Source organism: Sardina pilchardus, chromosome 5, assembly GCF_963854185.1.
Source record: "Sardina pilchardus chromosome 5, fSarPil1.1, whole genome shotgun sequence".
Lineage (NCBI taxonomy): Eukaryota > Metazoa > Chordata > Actinopteri > Clupeiformes > Clupeidae > Sardina > Sardina pilchardus.
This window is the reverse complement of record NC_084998.1, coordinates 6102277-6120143: the sequence shown is the minus strand read 5'-3', so window position 1 is coordinate 6120143 and position 17867 is coordinate 6102277. Positions and strand designations below refer to the sequence as shown.

General features: G+C 42.1%; 1 protein-coding gene and 1 long non-coding RNA gene across 2 annotated transcripts; both read left to right on the top strand.

The window, feature by feature from the left end:
- The first annotated feature begins 13 nt into the window (after window positions 1–13).
- On the top strand, window positions 14–4248 carry LOC134079971 (uncharacterized). Its single transcript, XR_009939145.1, has 8 exons — window positions 14–111; window positions 805–1008; window positions 1442–1507; window positions 1694–1719; window positions 2203–2245; window positions 2517–2563; window positions 3493–3544; window positions 3798–4248. It is a non-coding gene; the product is annotated as an uncharacterized LOC134079971 (long non-coding RNA).
- Window positions 4249–5822: 1574 nt separating this feature from the next.
- castor2 (cytosolic arginine sensor for mTORC1 subunit 2) lies at window positions 5823–15626 on the top strand. Its single transcript, XM_062536137.1, has 9 exons — window positions 5823–6262; window positions 9232–9302; window positions 9756–9949; window positions 12681–12813; window positions 14059–14182; window positions 14500–14610; window positions 14846–14928; window positions 15093–15187; window positions 15459–15626. Exons 1-9 carry the CDS (start codon window positions 6150–6152, stop codon window positions 15522–15524), a joined length of 990 nt encoding a protein of 329 aa, XP_062392121.1. The 5' UTR covers window positions 5823–6149; the 3' UTR covers window positions 15525–15626.
- Window positions 15627–17867: the final 2241 nt, after the last annotated feature.

The following is a 17867-nucleotide window of genomic DNA, read 5'->3' as shown; positions in this document are numbered from 1 at the left end:
TCTGCCGTAAACTGCCGAAACGTGTCGCACTATAAATACTGAACGAAATTTCTGCTATGTCTCACTTTCATGGCCTTTGCCAGAGGAAAGGACAGTCGTTGGAACCAAAAGGTGAGCTATTGCAGTTTGATATTTATTGACGTTTTTTAGCAACACAATATTAGATGACATTAATTTGTTATACCAGTCAACGTTAATGTGTTAAACCAGTGCAGACTAATTTATTCCACTCATACATCGGTCATTTGTGAAAGCCACGTGGGTTATCGTACAACTCTGCTAACTAGAACCTAGCCCGCTGTTAGCAAACAATTCATAGCGAGTTTTAATTAGTGTTTTGGTTTTGCTTGTCGGAGCTCGCAAACAGTTTAAGTTAAATACAGAACTAACAGGTGATTATATCAGCTATACTATGGCCGGTTAAGTAAGTTAACGTTGAACACAATCTGCCTGGTTTCCATAAGCGGTGCGGTGCCATGCCCTTATTCAGCTAATTGAAACGTGGCATTTTGTGGTAAATTCCACGTATGACGCATGGCTAGATTATTTCCAGGTTTGCTTTCATTGCTACACATCATTGTAGTGGTGACAATGAGGCCTGAAACATAACATTTCCCGATGTTTCGCAAATGTAACTCTTAATCTATGCTAAATTGGCCTGTTGGGCTGTGCTGCTCTTGTGGCTAACTTAAGCTAATTCTTGCTAATAACGTTAATTGCCTGAACCCGTAATGCTTCAGAGTGAAGACTGGACATACATTTTTCGATTTTTACTGTAACATTGTTTCTGTTTTTACATTTTAGGATTTTTTCCCTTCGCGGCCTTCTAGTAAAGCAATGGCCTCGACCACGCTATACGCTCGTGCTGTCCAGAACGCAGTGTCGTGAACAGTTTCATGGGCGTCCCTGGAGCCCATCGAATTATGAACCCGATCAAGTTGTGGCCAGGTGATTGGACCTGCTCAGAAGTATGTCGGCAAACGGCAAGTCTCTGACCACCTCCTCCAGGTAATCATCCTGCCTTGTGCTCCTCAAAGTCTGGATTTCTTGGCGAAACGTTAGAAATGACATGAAAGTTCACATGAAAATCACCTGGTCACCAAAGTCCATTTGATCAACAATTGATAATTAACTCGGGTTTCCACACTTTTGAATGACTTTGCACATTAACATAATTGTGATTCCCAATTGTACTTGATGACTTTATTTGGGCACCTGTGTATCTCCAGCATAGCAGCACAGCACCAGTCAAGGTCTTGTTTGTAGGCTGGGAGACTGGATGCAGTGCTAATAGAAACGAGTGTTCTCTTGCAACCCACTGTTGTGCTTAACTCATAACAGTGTTACTTATGAGAACCAACACACAATGTATGCCTTTTTGTAATGGCTGTTACTGTGGTCAGTTTGGGCAGTTATTTCATGACTTGGATTTGTCTCTCAGGTGTGAAGACATGGCTATTTTGAGGACATTCAGGAAGTCCCCTGCAGGAAGGCTAACTTTGCAAATGTAAGTACTTTGACATGATTCTGGATTTGTAAGTTGCTACTGAGATGAATGATGATTATTATGTTCAACTGCTCTGACTAGTGTGTGACAGACAACAAGTGCTTATCCTGACTCTCCAACTGAGTTGTCATTTAAAGCCAAGAGGAACTTGATGCTGGTTTAATATTGTATAATATGTCCTCACAGGTATGTTGGAGAAGTTTCTTGAGAAGGTGGGTAAGAGCTTTGCTTATTCTTGTGATGTGGTAGTAGTAGAGCTGTAATGGTATAGTGGGGGTTAACTAAACTTGCCCCATGCCACCTATACAATATTTTGAATGCAATCACATTGTGGTGTTTGCCATTATTGTAAGTTCTAGAAATGAAGCCGAGGTCTATCCCGATTGACCCCTCTCGGTAGGGTCTTATCGTTGGAAACGCCTCGAACATAAACATCTGTGGTAACCCATAGCCCCATAGTTGTTACAATCAACCTTGTGGGCAAAAAAAACTGCAGGACATTTAAAATGGGGTACTATGCGTCAGCCCCATTTCACAATGCATCTGCATTGTAGCATCACTATTTCCTCATTTTTGTATGTTGCTTTAGACTTTACTTAAATAAAACTTCTGCATAAACCTAAATGAGCATAAGCAAGTACATGGTTTCCCATCATTGCCCCTTGAGTCTTGACTCCTGACTCTGATTGTTACAGATATGAGCTTGCATAACCAGCAGAGGGTGCTGCTTACTTCCAGGTAAGATTTGTCTTGGTTATTTCCTGTTTGTGGCAATGCATTTTTCTATTCTCCTGCTAAGCACTGTTGTATCTGCATCCAGTTGTATATATGGCTGGATGTTCATTTAGCAGTGCAAGAATATTTGGCATGGGCTGTAATGGTTTCTGAGTTTGTGTTACTTGGGGATCCATGTCACCATGCCTACACTTAAATATAATGCTGCATCTATCTTGAATGTTGCCAATCAATTGGGACCATAAATTAACTTTTTTTTTTCCCCTCTTTGTAGCGGCTGTGGATTTGTCCTGAGGATCTGGAGGTTGTAAATTGTACAATGTAAGTTTTCAATCTTATCAAAAACTTAACCCCACTGACTCTGACCCCAGCTCTAAGTCCATGCCCCTTGCTATATTGACTAGTTGCCCGAAAGGCTCTCGGTGAGCTTGTTTGTTTCCTGGGGAGCCAGGTGTGCTTGAACCCACTGCTATTCTGAATGCAATTAGTGTCTACACGTCCTTTATCGTACGTAGCGTGCTGATTCACTAGGTGCAACACCCAACCGGGTCCGTGTAGACCCGAATTACATTCAGAATAGTGGCAGGTTCAAACACACCACAGGAAATAAACGGGCTCACCGAGAGCATTTTCTGCAACTAGCCAATAGCCTCTGTACTGAGTAGTTAGTGCACAGCAGTCCTGCTGCACTTGCCATCTTTGCTGTCCAGGCATGATCTGCCTAGAACTCTTATGTTTATGCTGAGACGTACATATTTGCGCCCTCCCTCCCTGTGATCTTCCATGAGTGACCCTGCAGCCTGGCTTGCTGTAGTGGCATGTGTGGTATGTGAGGCCACCAGTGGAGCAGTGTCAGGGTTTTGCTGCCGCTCCAGCCCAGCCACCCCCGCACCGCCATAGTCAAGGACTTCACACACACACCCCCACCAACACCCCTGTGTAGCATATTTGTGTATTTTTTAAAAAGTGATTAAAAATGTTTAAGTCTACTGTACTCGACAAGTACTGCCATTTATGATTTACGTTGTCTATTTGTGTTCAAATGATTTCTGTCTATTGGTCATATACCAAGGCTTTTAGGAAGCACTGTTCCTAACTTGCTGTGGACTTGACCATAAAGTAAACCCCATTCCAGTGAGTCATTCCAGTCTGTTGCTTGAATGACTTGCAGGAAACATTGATTGGAAGTTCTCTTTGAGCTTCATGCCAAGCCTTGATTAGGCCTAATATTTCCCTTTAACCCTGTTTAGGTGTTGCTAATTTGTGTCCTTCCTGGGATCTGGGCTTCTTGACTACAGAAAGGTGAGCAAATTACCTTTAGCATTACCTTTTGCTCAGTGGATCACTTTCAAAGGGGGTCAGCCATGGTACTGTTCAGGCGATCCTTAACGCGTTGATCCTATACTGATGCTGACATGAGATGTGTGCAGGTTTTGTTGTGTGTGCTAAACCTGTTGTCTCAGTGGCTACATGCATATTTCTCGATTATTTATGGAGTTTCGATATCTTGCAGCAGTGGTCGATGCCTTTGCTAAATTGTTCTCCTTATTTTCAGGTTTTTTTTCACCCCATTCCCTGATTCCTCACTTGGATGGACCAGCTGCAAACCAGAAGGCCAGTCATAGCCACTTGTGCCATTTCTGCCCTTCCCACACTCTTACCCAGTTCTGATTTACACAATCATGGTATATGGCAACATCTGCCCACTGTGAACCCTTTCAGTATGTTAAGGGATGTCTGCAAAAATCTTGATTGTTTGCACATTTAGTCTTTTTGATGAGGCAGCATGGGATCCAGTGGCTTACTAAGTCTAACATGATGGCTTGCAAGTATATATGAATGATTAGTTGTCGAATAAAGGATCATTTGGAGGGAAAGTACAATTTTAAGAGTGCTTTCTTTTTATTCATTAATCTTGTATTGTAATGTAGGAGAAACCCAGAGTGGGTGGGCTGTTTATCATTTGAAATTAAACTCATTCATCTGTGTTATGATTCTTGACTTGACTCCTTGGATGACCTCATGTTCTTACTTTCAGATCAAAGGCACTGAAATTAACCTGCGCTTGCATAGGTCTTTTTCGGACCTGTAGTCAATGCATGAGCTAATCCACATTGTCCAACTAGAATGGCCCGCTTGGTCTAGCTGGCCGCACAATGAGAATTTGTTCCTGCGTCGGTTCTTTGAGCTCTGCCAAATTTAATGGTTCTCAGGATTTCATAAGGGTCATAGGAAAGAGATTAAAGGATCCCCCTCAGTGAACTCGGCATTCACATCTCAAGATCCTTGCTTGATGTTGTCAACTTGAACTTGTTGGCAGCTAATGTCATTTGAATGGCTATGCTTTGCTCAGGTTTTTATGTTGTTGGTTCTACTGTATTTAAGTGATCCATCAAACACAAGATTACTGCACAAATGATGCCTCATCACTTTAGTTGGCCTTGTGGACCCAATATAAAATGAGTTTTCATTCTTCATGCCAGGAGCAAGCCTTTAACGGCCTCCCGTCTCCATGCTTCACTGGTGATCTTGATCTTAATCTGATGTGAATTTTTAAACTGTACAGTTTGCAATTATCATTCTGGAAATGTAACAAGTTCAGCAATACAAAAGTGAACATGTGATGTCAGACTTGTCTAGAAACACACTTACAGAAACAGATAAGTCTGAAGATGCATGCCTGCAACTGTGCTTCTTGCTTGTATTCATGTTTTACAGTTGCACTCCCCACTCTGCGTGCACTTATTTGAGGTCTGAAAACTACAGATGTTAACCCAAGTCGAAAAGTTCAAGGGTTTCTGAAGGAACACTGATGGAGTTGATGTCTTGGCAAATTGGAAGTACGTGATTGTTACCTAAGTGGATAAGTTGATTAGAATAAATGAAAAATAGAAAATGTATCCATTGACCAAACTTAGATTTTAATCAGAACTTTGCTCACGAAAGGTTTGTTATGTGACCTTCTGCACTCAGTATATTGCTGGCTTGCCTTTGTGAATAATTAACCCCAAAAGCAGAATATTAAATAGTCAACAGACACATTATAATGAATTGCTTAAGACAGATAAGTTGTCTGGGTTGCATGTCGCTGTTATTGTGAAGAGCACTGCCATAGAGAAAGGTGACTACTTGACACAATGGTGTATTACTTTCTATCAGAGTATTAGCCTACAATTGATTGACTTATCTTCGAAACGACAAGCTTGTGCACTGACAGACATTGTTTTGTCTTTATATTTTCCATTCATGAATTGTAGTGGACTGATATGGACCCTCACTCTGCGTTTGATTTAATTCACATCCCCCATAAAGGATTCATCACGAATTTCTCATCAGGTTTATCTTGTCTTGGCCCATTGTCATTGTGTATTCCAACTACATTTACGTGATTAAATCAGACGATAGGTTATTTGTTAAAGGCCAGCAGGCGAGCGTGAAATACAATCAGTGTGACCTGGTGAAGCAGCTACCTTGAAAGCAAGAAATTACGTTTAAGCTTGCTTCAATGACATCATAACTCAATTAAACTACAAGTCCCAACAAACACTCCACACACGAAGGTCCGCCCACCAGTTTGAGTGGCAAGTTGTTTGTTTCACTGTTACCAGCTGCTGGACCATTCCAATCTCTGTCGGAGTGGAAACACGGGGGCCGACAGACCTCTCTTTTCTCCCTTCCCGTTTACCTCATTGTGCTTTCTTTTATTTCACCCTGCTTTTCTCTGTCTCCCTTTCCTTTAGTGGGTAACTTTTCCTTTGCACCCCCGTTCTCTTCTTTCTACGTTTCAGGGTTTTTCCTAGCTTCGCATATCCGAGCTCCATTATTTATTTATTTATTTATTCATTCATTTTAAAATAGGATCATACAGTTATATTGTAGATGTTCCACAAATGAGAAGACGCAAAAGATGGAGTTGCACATTTTAGAACATAGCTTGAAAGTAGCCAGTATAGCTAAGGAGGGCATCCAGATTTGCACCCACGGATTAATCAAACTCGCCTTCCTGCCCTCTAGAACAAGGTAAGTAGCTTTATCTGTGAACAATGCAAATTGCAAGTAGACCTATACAGAAATAATGTATTCTGAATTGTGTATTTGGTGACATGATCAAACTACTGAAGGGTCGGATCAGAAGTATGCTTAGCTACGTAACGCCTAAAGCAATGTAGTTTTTATATGGAATGTAACTGTTTTTTTCTTCACATTTAGGCCTATTTAAAGCAGGGTACTCGTAGCATTTAAACTCATAACAGTAGGGCAAAACTAGACATTTGTACGTCCATTTAGTTGGTAGGTTGCAGTCTCTCTCTCTTTTGCCATTTCTTTCGACGAGAAAGGGGTGTGTGTGTTTTTATGGCTGTCGGGTTGTTTTTCTCATAGCAGTAAAATGACATGGTGTGGTTGCTTTAAATTAAAGTTGAACCGGCTGCGTGAGACCTTACGCAGTCCGCGATGTCGACTCTCATCCTCGATGTTGCAGCGATTATAAACGCAATAGCTTCTGTCTTATAAAGGCATGTTTGACCTATATGATTTGCCTTTGTGGTCCAAAGATTAACGAGTCGATTTTGCTTATTCTCAGTGTCTTAATTGTAAATCGTCTAGAGACCATACGGAAAGGCATTAGTCCAGCGAGATAAGCACTGTAAAAGTTTTCCCCCCAAGTAACCTAGCACAGGCCCACAGACTGTTTTCATAGTTATTTAGTTTTTGTTAACTCATCTGTCAGACGTTCTATGCAGTAGGCTATACTGAACAAGTTCTTGTCTGATTTGATAGAGAGGAGCTTTAGATGTATAAAAAGTATTTTCCAAATCATCAAGGATTGTACTTCTTAGCTTAGGCTAGGCCTTTATGTAGGCCTTGATTACAGTTTGCAGCTACAGTGTCTACATGTCAAGAAGACAATTCATCATTTGCATTGCAAAACCTCTGCAGTCTTAGGGTGTACTTGAGGTCACCCTACTGTTTTCTGTTACTGACACGTTAAATGACCACACAAGTTACTTGAAGAATGTTTCTCACAGTTAATTAAAGAAAGAAGGACATGATGTGCAGTATTTCCTGTGATTTCCTGTTATCTCAACCCAATGCAATAATGCATGCTGATGATACTTCTGTGTTCCATAGTTTGGCAGTTTAGTCTTGTGGCTGATTCAAGTCACATATGTGGTTATGTGCCTGAATTGTTTTTCGGTGGGCAATGCATCATCATTTAAAATCAGTACTTATCGTGAAGTCTTAATCAGGATGCAATGCAAAAGGTTATGGGTGTCTATAAATGATTCAGTTGATTTGATGTAGCATTTATGTGAAAATCCTCACACTACAGTATGGGTGTTGATGTACACTGTTTGTTCCCACTGGTTTCGTGTGCAGAAGCCAGGTATTGTATATATCTGTGGAAATATGCTCGAACGGATGACCATTTTGTAATAACGGATGATCACACAATAAAATAGCAGCTGCCTCCACAATGATATAATTAACAAAAAAATTAAATTAAATTGCTCTCCGTACAGATCACATTGCCTCACATTAACTTATTTAGTGTTTCTGTGTGAAGTGTCTCATATCCCTGTAGAATGTGAACAACAGTTGTAAACAGAACATGGTGGGGGCATGTCATGAACGTTGCTTGCTGTTCAAAATATTGATGGCCTCCTTGTTTTTTTTGTAGTGCCTCGCAGTCAATTCCACTTTGATGTTTCATAGTCAGCTAAGCAGAAGACAATACCATTGTAATTGAGTGAGATGTTGCAACTAAACTGCAATTTCTTTCCTATGAAACTTGGTTGAAAGTAAATCAGATGGTTACCGACTGGCTTCAGGCCCTACTCCTCATCCTCATTCCAGTGAGAATGATAATGAGCACATCTAAAATGGGTGACAAGGATGAATGCCGTGCGTGAGTGAGGCTCTCTGCAAGTGCAATATTCACAAAGTGGAACCAGCCCTCTTCTGAGCTTCAGACATTTTCTTTCCACTGTTGCGAAAAACATTTAAGGGCTGTCCGAAATCTGAATTGTCCAGCACCAGCAACCAGATGACGAAATGTCCGGAGATTTGACGTACTACTGTTTTACCACCATGTTATTCTGAAAGAAGAAATAATTTCAAAACATTTCAAAACCCTTCCCCTCACTAAAGTTATATATTTCCCCCCTTTATGTCTCCTGCTGCAGCAGACAGCAAGTATTCACAATGAAATGAGCGAAGCATGCTGGTCAACAGATATGGATACTTGTGCAGTGTGTTTTGGCCAGTTCACGACCAGGTTTTACGATCCGCATGAGAGTCAGCAGCAGCTGCCTGCCGGGCATCTCGGCTCTGCTCTGCTGTGTGTGTGTGTGTGTGTCTGTGTGTGTGTGTGCACGTCTGCGCGCTGTATTCAAGAGTGTTTGTGTAGGTGGAACCCAGAGGGAGTGTTTGCAAAAACATCTCCGCTTCTGCCATGCGGACGTTTACATGCTGATCAGATGACCTAGGCTTGGCTGCGGTGAGAGATCAAGATGCGATATGAAAGAGCCCGATCTCGGGGGGAGGGGTATTTGTTTGTTTGTTTGTTTGTTCACTGAGATGTGTTCAAATGATTGCAGATGAATAATATCTTTCAAGACAGTGCTGTGTGATGCGTTTGCGTGCTCAGATGTGTTTTCAGAATAGATGTAGATGTGTCATGTCTTCAGGATGGCTTGTTAAGTGGCTATGTTGATTGGTCTGTGAGTGCAGAGGAGCTTGCAGGGGATACGATTGAGCTGTCTGACCTGTAGTCAGCCACAGGGGAAGAGCATCAAAGCCCTCTTTGCTCTGTGCGTTGTGCTCTCCCCATCATGATCCGATATTCTGTAAGCCATATTTTTTAGAAGAAAGGCCTAACCTCTGATCTATAATAAAAGAGTTTAATTATAGATCATTGAGTGTCAGTCTTTCAAGTGTGGAATTCATGTATGTGGTCCTCCATTTGAATTTCTCTTTTCCTTCTACAGGTGCAAATTTTTTAGTCTTACAGAAACCCCAGAGGATTACACCATAATCGTTGATGAAGATGGCTTTAAAGGTGAGGGTTCTTGTTTCTTTATTGGACCAGATAAGGAGCCATTTTACTCAATTCCTTGCAAGTTCTTGCATCTTGACTCTCTGCCAATATTTGACCACATATTGCCACATCAGGTCTCTCTTTTCCATTACAGGTTAACAGAGGGCATGCTATCAGTGGTTTAGTTTTGTGGTTCAGTGAGTGAATCCATGTCATTACACACAGGTTGCCAGGGTGACCCTTATTGGTCACCATGGCTACAAGAAGCCTGGTGTTGCGAAATAGATGCAGTTCCAGAACGGATAGTTGAAAGTTTTAAGCATTCTTTTTGGCCTTCGGATTGGTGACCACCTCAGTTCACACGAAAGTTTATACAGCATAGCTTTGCTTCACCCTTGATGTATAGGGAAACTGCACAGATTTGAGTAATTTACTTTTCTTTATTCACTGACATCCGCTCATTCTGTTTTTCAGAGCTGCCACAGTCGGAGTTCCTTAGCGTTGCAGAGGCTACGTGGTTGGCTCTTAATGTGGTATCTGGAGGTGGCAGTGCCACCAATTCTCAGCCAATTGGAGTGACGAAAATTGCCAAGTCTGTGATCGCACCTTTGGCCGACCACAACATCTCTGTGTTCATGTTGTCTACCTACCAAACGGACTTCATTTTGGTAAGTCTCACCCAGAAGTATAATTTTGTTGCCACAATATTTTTTGTATTCGTATTTGCCCAAATGGAAAAAGTACTGCACAAAACTGCTACTCCATGCAGATTGATGTTGTTATGAAGACAAAATGGGAGGTTGCGCTGAATATTACTTTGATTTTGCATCCTTGCATCACAGTATTTCTCACAGGTGGCTAAGACTTTTGCACAGCTCTGTATACAATGGCGTTATTCTTGATGCCTAACATCTGTCTTACTGTAGAAAATGACCAGGGTTAATGTCTAAGTTTGTGTCACGTTGTTTTAATGGTGGCCTTTATATACACTTGGTAGATTTTAGTAGTCTCACTTAAAGTGCAGATGTAATTACAAACAGAACCGTTTTGGAGAGTAAATCTGTTATATTATCGTCCTATTTGTGGTTGCAGATGGTTAAATTCATATGATTTTATGTGGAAAGTTTCTGAGGATGGGGGGGAAGTTAAACTTTTGTTAGTGCCTGATGTTGTTGTGTGGACTGCTCCTGTGTGCCGTGTTCACTACCCCCAGCCTTCCTCTTTGCCAGAGGTGGAGTCCCTCCCCTGCTCTGTCTTTGAACCACAAAAGTCTCTCTGAGCAGCAGGGCCTGTTTATGAAAATAAAATGTCGAGCCGATGGTAATCTGGGGGGGTTGGGGGTGGGTGGGTGGGGGTGGGGGGGTAGTTATGTAAAGAGGATCAGCTCTGGATCAGCTTCTTGCTGGAATTCGTGGTAACATTCATGACACTGTTCATGTTCCAGGCCAGCTGCTCCCAGCCTGGGAATAATCACAGGGCTTTAGCTAGCGAGAGGAAATGACCTGCCTCTCGGCACATCGGCCGAGGCCAGGCTGCAGGAGACTGAGTCTCACACACACACACACACACACACACACACACACACACACACACAGTCTGAGGCACTTTCATTCTCATCGTCAGAGAGCTTGCATAAATAAAGGGGTCTGGCCCGAGCACTGAGCGCAAACATTCAGAATGGGCCTGAAAATAACTCTCCAGCTGACTCAACCAGCCCAAAGGATCTTTTTACTTCTTTTTTCGCTTTTTTTTTTTTCTCACTGTGGTTTGCGCCTTATGCACACGTTGTCAAGGCAACTAAAAAAAAAAAAGAAATTTTGTGAAGAGCAGTGGAGCGTCTTCTGTCACATGTTCAACTGTTGCCTCATCTGGGTATCATATGTGCACAGAGCTAGCTGTGTTCTCAAGAAAACAGTAGTTGTCGATAAGTGGGTTCATTTTCCATTGATCTGGAATAGGAAAGTAATGTAGTTAGTCTAGGCTGCCTGCCCTAAAATAAGAATATAAAAAAATCACACGTAGGCACACACACACGCACACACACACACACACACACACACACACACACACCACAAATGGCGCAATCATTATTAGATGTGGAGATGTGTGTTTTGGCACAGTGGGTCAAGAAGAGACCTATGAGGCTAGCCTCTATCTCCTGTTATAGTGCTCTTTTGAAATCAAGCTGCATTGCATGGAAGGCATAGAAAGAACTATGCGGTCTATTCTGAAACTTTCACTGTGTGATATGTTGGTGCAGTCTGTGAGGAATTTAACTATCAAAACATTGTGATGTTGATATATGAAGCTCAAATAGTGTTGTTGCCTTTAGAAGTGAAGCTTTGCTACCGGTATTTGGAGAAGCACTTATAGGTGATCTCACGTTCACTGTAATTGCAGTTTGTTCTGTTGTAGTCTGCATGAGAATCAACCAGATAATCACACTACTGGCAACACAGGCTTATGGAATATGAACTTTGTTGTTGTCCATCAGTTAGGAAATGATGTAGGCCATCAGATCTGTGTTAAACCATTGTGAAAATGACTGTTAGAGCATGATCAAGCTGATAGGCCTTGTTACTTTGTATGTATAGCAACAGAAAACACAGAAAGTAGCCCCTCAAAAAGCACCAGTCATGTCTGTAATGCAAGGCTTTAGCCTTGGTTGGTTATAGTTCTCTGGTGTTTACTTCCAAGAAGGCTGTTACATCTTTTTTAAAGATCTTCATTATTAAATAATCATAGGTTGTGTGTCAGCATTGGCTTCTACTATTTCAGTCTAAAATCCCAGACCAGCTAAAGACAAGTATGATGGATCTTGCAAGTCAGAACAAAAGAAATGAGGAAAAAAGCATAAACACGATGCACAGGATGTTGCCCCCATTGACTGCAGCCTACATTTAATGACAACCGTAGTTTACCCCCCGACCTCTTCCTAGAGAGTATGAGCGAGAGCAGAGTACTAGTAGAATATAGCCTATAAATTAAGTTTTAAGTGTATCCAGTCAGTCAGACACACAGCTCTAACACAGTCGACCATGCGATTGGGACAGTTGCACCACAAGCTTTCAAGTTTCACACATATTTGAGCAGTTGGTGTTGAGTGGAATACGTTACCTACTTGTCTTCAGCTCATCTGCATTCAGAAGTATAAATGTTTGTACAGGATTTCCTGTGAGACAAAGACTGCAACAAGCTTCAATGGACCGCTAAGGCTTTCTATTCACCCTTCTCCATACTTAATAATGTATTGAGCTCCATGTTTGCACAGTATACAGCCATGGATTGCTCAAGCTAGCTGTTTGTATAGCTTTTAATTGAATGCATGTGAGTAAGTCAAATTAATTATTGCCACTGCAGCTGACAGTGCTAATTGCTGCTTTTGTGTTTTGTCTTAAGGTTCGAGAAAGAGATTTACCCATGGTCATGCACACTTTGTCCTCCGAGTTCACTCTGCTTCGGGTTGTGAACGGAGAAACGGTAGCCGCCAACAGCACTGGGGTCACGAACGGTTTTGTCAAGCCAAAACTTGGTGAGTGTCCCTATATGCCTTGGGAAAGCTAACTGCACTAACTATGTCATGACTTAATATTAGGCACAGCTTGTGTATGCCGCATCCAAGAAATCTACTTCCATGAACTGAAAGAATGTATGTAATTTGAGGCCACATTACTGTTGTGAGGCAACATTTTGACCTTCTAATGGTTGTTGAGTAATCGGTCTTGTACAGTAGTGCTGACTTGCACAGTGTGTGTGCAGTGAGTGGAGTGGCTGTGGATACTGGGACTTGCCTTATGGTTGTCACCAGGGATTAAACTGGTATTTGGAAGGTTGTGGAACTCTTGACTGGAAACCGGGATGGGGGGATGGGAAGTTTGAACAGTCAGCTTAACAGGCAGCTAGCTGGGTCCTGCTCCCAGAACGGCGTGGAGAGTAACCTTTTTACTCGACTGAATGTCTTTCGCTACCTGTCAAATTGAGTGCCCCATCTTTATTTCAAGCAGTGCCCCTAACATGCTGAATCAAATGGCGCAGGTTGTGGCCAGTCGAGTGAAGCATTTGGGCAGACAGGTTGTTTAATCTGCGTGTGCATTAAGCTGTAATCACGCCACTCATTTCCCCTTTCACCGCTGTCCTGGGCTGGGAACGGTTTCTAACTGAGCTCAGCAAATCTGAGTATCGCCTCCTACTACTGTAGCTCAAATCAAAATGGGCTTAGGCCAAAGGAATCTAGGCAGCATGTAAATCTTTGCAGGGGAATAGTTGTTAAATCTCTTCTTTTTTTTGCCCCACACCCCCCAAGAGGTTGGCCGTCTGGGCTAGTTAACCCCTTGTGCCACAGAACGGTCTTAGACATTGAGATCAGGTTTCCTCTCCAGGCTTACAGTCAGTAGGGTTAGAAAACCAGTCATGTTTTTGAATGGTCGTGCATCATTCCCTTAGTTTGCCTTGAGATGGGAGAAATAAGGATTTCAATGTTCGACTTCCTGCTTTCAATGATGTAAAAATCATCATTTTACATCATTGAAAGCAGGAAGTCCTATTCATGGGCGTCATTGAAATCCGTATTTCTCCCATCTCAAGGCAAACTGAGGGAATGATGCACGACCATTCAAAAACATGACTGGTTTTCTAAAGATACAAAGCTTAATGCTAATCGGTGAAGTGTCCCTTTAATGCTAATCGGTGAAGTGTCCCTTTAAGGCACATGTGCTACACTGTATTTCACTACACCGTGTCTCTCCTGACTGAATGACCGTTCCGCTCCTCTCTCCAGTACCACGGCCCATCATCCACCCCCTGTCCAGCCCTAGTAACATGTTCTGTGTGACGAGCCTGGACCCCGACACGCTGCCCTCCGTGGCCACCCTGCTCATGGACGTCATGTTTTACTCCGGCGGGTAAGGACCCCTCACGCCACCTCTCCTGTTTCACATATGGCAGCCACCACAAGCCATCTGCTCACTCCATTAGCCGAGACCGATGCTCTCTGCCATCTTTCTCTGAGAGCTGGGGAGAAAGGAAAGTCGGCGGAGAAGGGAGGCTGAGCAAGAAAATGTGTCTGATGTTAGTCTAACTTGAGTGGATCTTTTGTGTTCTATCTGATGTTAGTCTAACTTGAGTGGTTCTTTTGTGAAGTGTTGGCCCATGATTGACCGTGAGGGTGGTGGCATTGTATGATGATGTGATGACGGTCCTGTGGCCTTGTCATTTCCAGGGTGAAAGAGTCAGGAGCATCAGGGGATGATTCTGGACACATCCGATTCTTCTCATTTTCCCTTATAGAAGGCTACATCTCTCTCGTAATGGATGAGCAGACTACTCGAAGGTGAATGTCATAGAAGTAACCATCTGCCATGTTCATTGAAAAGCCTATGATTGTTCCATAGATATTCATTATGTCATGCCTATATTGAACTGAAATACACAAAATGTACTGTATATAAAACCCTGTGGTTATGTGTGATGGGGAGAGACATGTTTACACATCATGGCAATAAATTGCCATTGTCAGAACTTCGCTTAATCTATTACATGAATTCAACTTCTATTCCTTCTCCCAGGTTTCCCAACAATGTCCTTTTTACCAGTGCTTCGGGAGAGCTTTGGAAAATGGTCCGTATCGGAGGTCAACCTTTAGGATTTGGTGAGTAGAAATAATTACTGGGAAGAACTATGATGTTTCCTCTCATTGTGCAAGTGTGTTTTTGTTAGGTTTTAGAGAAATGGTAAAGTAAAAACTTTATAGAACTTGTATCCAAATGATTTTAAGTATATTTCCATGTTTTTTTTCCTGTGGCCATGTTTCAGATGAATGTGGTATAGTTGCACAGATATCTGAACCTTTGGCAACAGCCGACATTCCAGCCTACTATATTAGTACTTTCAAGTTTGACCATGCCCTTGTGAGTATTGCATCAGCCCTTCTACATCTCCAGAAAATTATGTCTCATCCAATATTTTTCTAAATGCTGTCCACACTAAAGTTTAAAGCTTGTAATAATGTCATAATGGATGTAGTTTAATGCTCTATAATGTTGGTACATGAAGAACTTGCATCATCAAAACCTGTATATTTAGCATTGTATACATTAAGGAGGGCAAACCGATTAACAGCAGCAGTTTTTGCAAGAGAGTAGTACCTTCTTCACCTTCAACCACCTGACCTTTTCTCAGGTCCCAGAAGAGAACATCCAGAGTGTGATCGGAGCCTTGAGGACCAATGAGAGTGCAGGACACTGAAGGCCAAGCGAACGGATGACCGTACCATGTATTTGCTGGCATCGATTTCTCATTATCTCAAACTCTTAAAAGTGCCAAGAGCTTACCATTGGTCTGCTGTGGGTGGGGTTGGGTTGGGTTAGGTGGGGTGGGTTCGGGGTGGGGGGTTCAGAGCAACCTTGGGAAGGGCGTCTTTTTTTTGTTGTTGCTGTTGTCGTTGTTGTTGTTGTCGTCGTTGTTGTTGTTGTCGTGGTCGTGGGAGGGCAATGGTGGATATAGCGGGTTTGGCTGTAGTTCCGCAATCAGCTGTAAGCCCTCCCCTGTTTTGCTTACAGTTACTGTGCCAATATCCACTCCGCTGCTTCCCACCTGCAGCCATCCCACCGCCTGCCTAAACAGTGTCCACTTCGGTATGGACCCCCCAAGCTAGCGTGACTGCAGTGTGTGTTTCCCGCACGCTCCCCCATGTTCGATACTCTCCCGCCCCCTACTCATCCTCACATGCCACTTTACCTTGGTAATCAGTCCTGCTGAGATGCAGACCTGTATATTTTTTATATATACATACATATATATATATACATATATATATATATATATATATATATACATATATATATATATATCTTTTATCTTTTTTTTTTCTCATTGACACACACCTACTCCCGAGACACTGCAAAGAGACCCCCTCCCACAAACCCCCTCACTCCCCCCCTTCTCCAGCCCCTCATACAGGGTGCCGTGGGCCCTTGACTGCCTTTGCCGTTAGTGTTCCTTTAGTCTGGATCATATCCATTCCCATCACTGTATTCTTCACCGCTGCTCCTCCCTTTCCCCTCTGTAACCACAATGTATTAGTAATTGGTCCTCCACATGGATGGATGGGCACAGAATGTACACCGCAATTCCTGAGATTTCTTTTTTTTCCCTTCTTCTTCTTGTTCTTCTTAATTTGATTCTCTCAGTGCCAAGACACTTCTGAACAGACACCTTGTCTAAAGCTCAACATTTCTTGAGTGCAATTGAAGGCAATGCTTCTGGGTTGCTGACAGTGACATGAGAGCTTGCGTAGCTCAGAAACATGGTATGTGTGTTGTCACCATGAGTAGAATAAGCTTCTGTCGTTATGTTCACGAGGCGTGATCATTTGTGTGGGAAGGTGAGGCTCTGTCCAGGGCCAAAAGGGGGGAGGCCACAGGCCTGAGCTTCATACTTCCTTGCCAATTAGCAATGCTGAGATTTAAACTTTACGTTTTTGTATTCAGGTACAATCAATTTCTGTCTGCATTGCTTACGGCATTTTATTTTATTTTTTTTGTTTTTTAGTGGGAGAATTATTTTAACATGGCTTACCTTTGTGGTTTTTTTTAACTCTGGTGTTAGAATGATGAAGCTTTTTTTTTATTTCACTAATTTTCTGTTCTTCATGACTTACATAAAGAGTGCAATTTACTGTACAAACTGGTTTACTCACCTTCTTAGTTTTTAGGAAAAATGTGCCACACTATGTTTCGCCTCTTGCCAGTCCTTACCACAACTGTTGAACTTTGAAAGCTAGTAACTCTAGCAAAGAGGAGTGGAGGTGGTGACTGATTGTTTGTTGAATGTTAGTTTCAGTCAAGTGTCATGGACACTGGCGTTAGTTTAGGCCTTCAAGCCCCACTGGTCTGCACTTTATTGAAAGGTCTGTCTGAGAGACCTTACTGTTCTGATGTGTGTGAAAAAAAAAAAAAAAAAAATGGGGGAAATTGCCCTTGAAGGAATCTCAAGAAGGTGTTACGTCTGTTGGTCTTAAGCATAGCGGGGTTTTGTTTTACACAGGCTTTCCTCTTCTGTTAGCTTGGATTAGCAGAAACCATGTATTTGTTAGTATTTATCAATGTTAACTTCGAAAAGGGTGACATTTCTGACAATTAAAATTCTGGAAAAAAAAACAGTCTGTAGTGTTTGGCTTGGAAAGCCTGTTGCTTTGTGTATTTGTTTTCTTTTGGTTGTAACCTGATGCAATTTGCTGCTAAAGTGGGATTTGTTGTACTGATCCTGGGAGCTCAGCAAATACACAAAACTACATACTGGCTCAGAATATGGCTGCCTAAGATCTATACCTAAGTATTCTACCTTTTTTCGAATGGAACTAATGGCTCTTTTGCCTGTCTTTTGACCGTCATGAAAGCTCTGTCTAAAGCACCACTGGTCTATGGACATCTTTCAAGATATTTCAAACATTTCACCATTATTATATGAAAATGTGTACTCATTCAGTTTTGGTAACCTAACATTCTCATTTGCCATTGATGTGGTGGGATTTTTTTTTTTTTTTCCAGAAAGAATGTATCTTGCTTTATGAACATAAAACAATCGGAC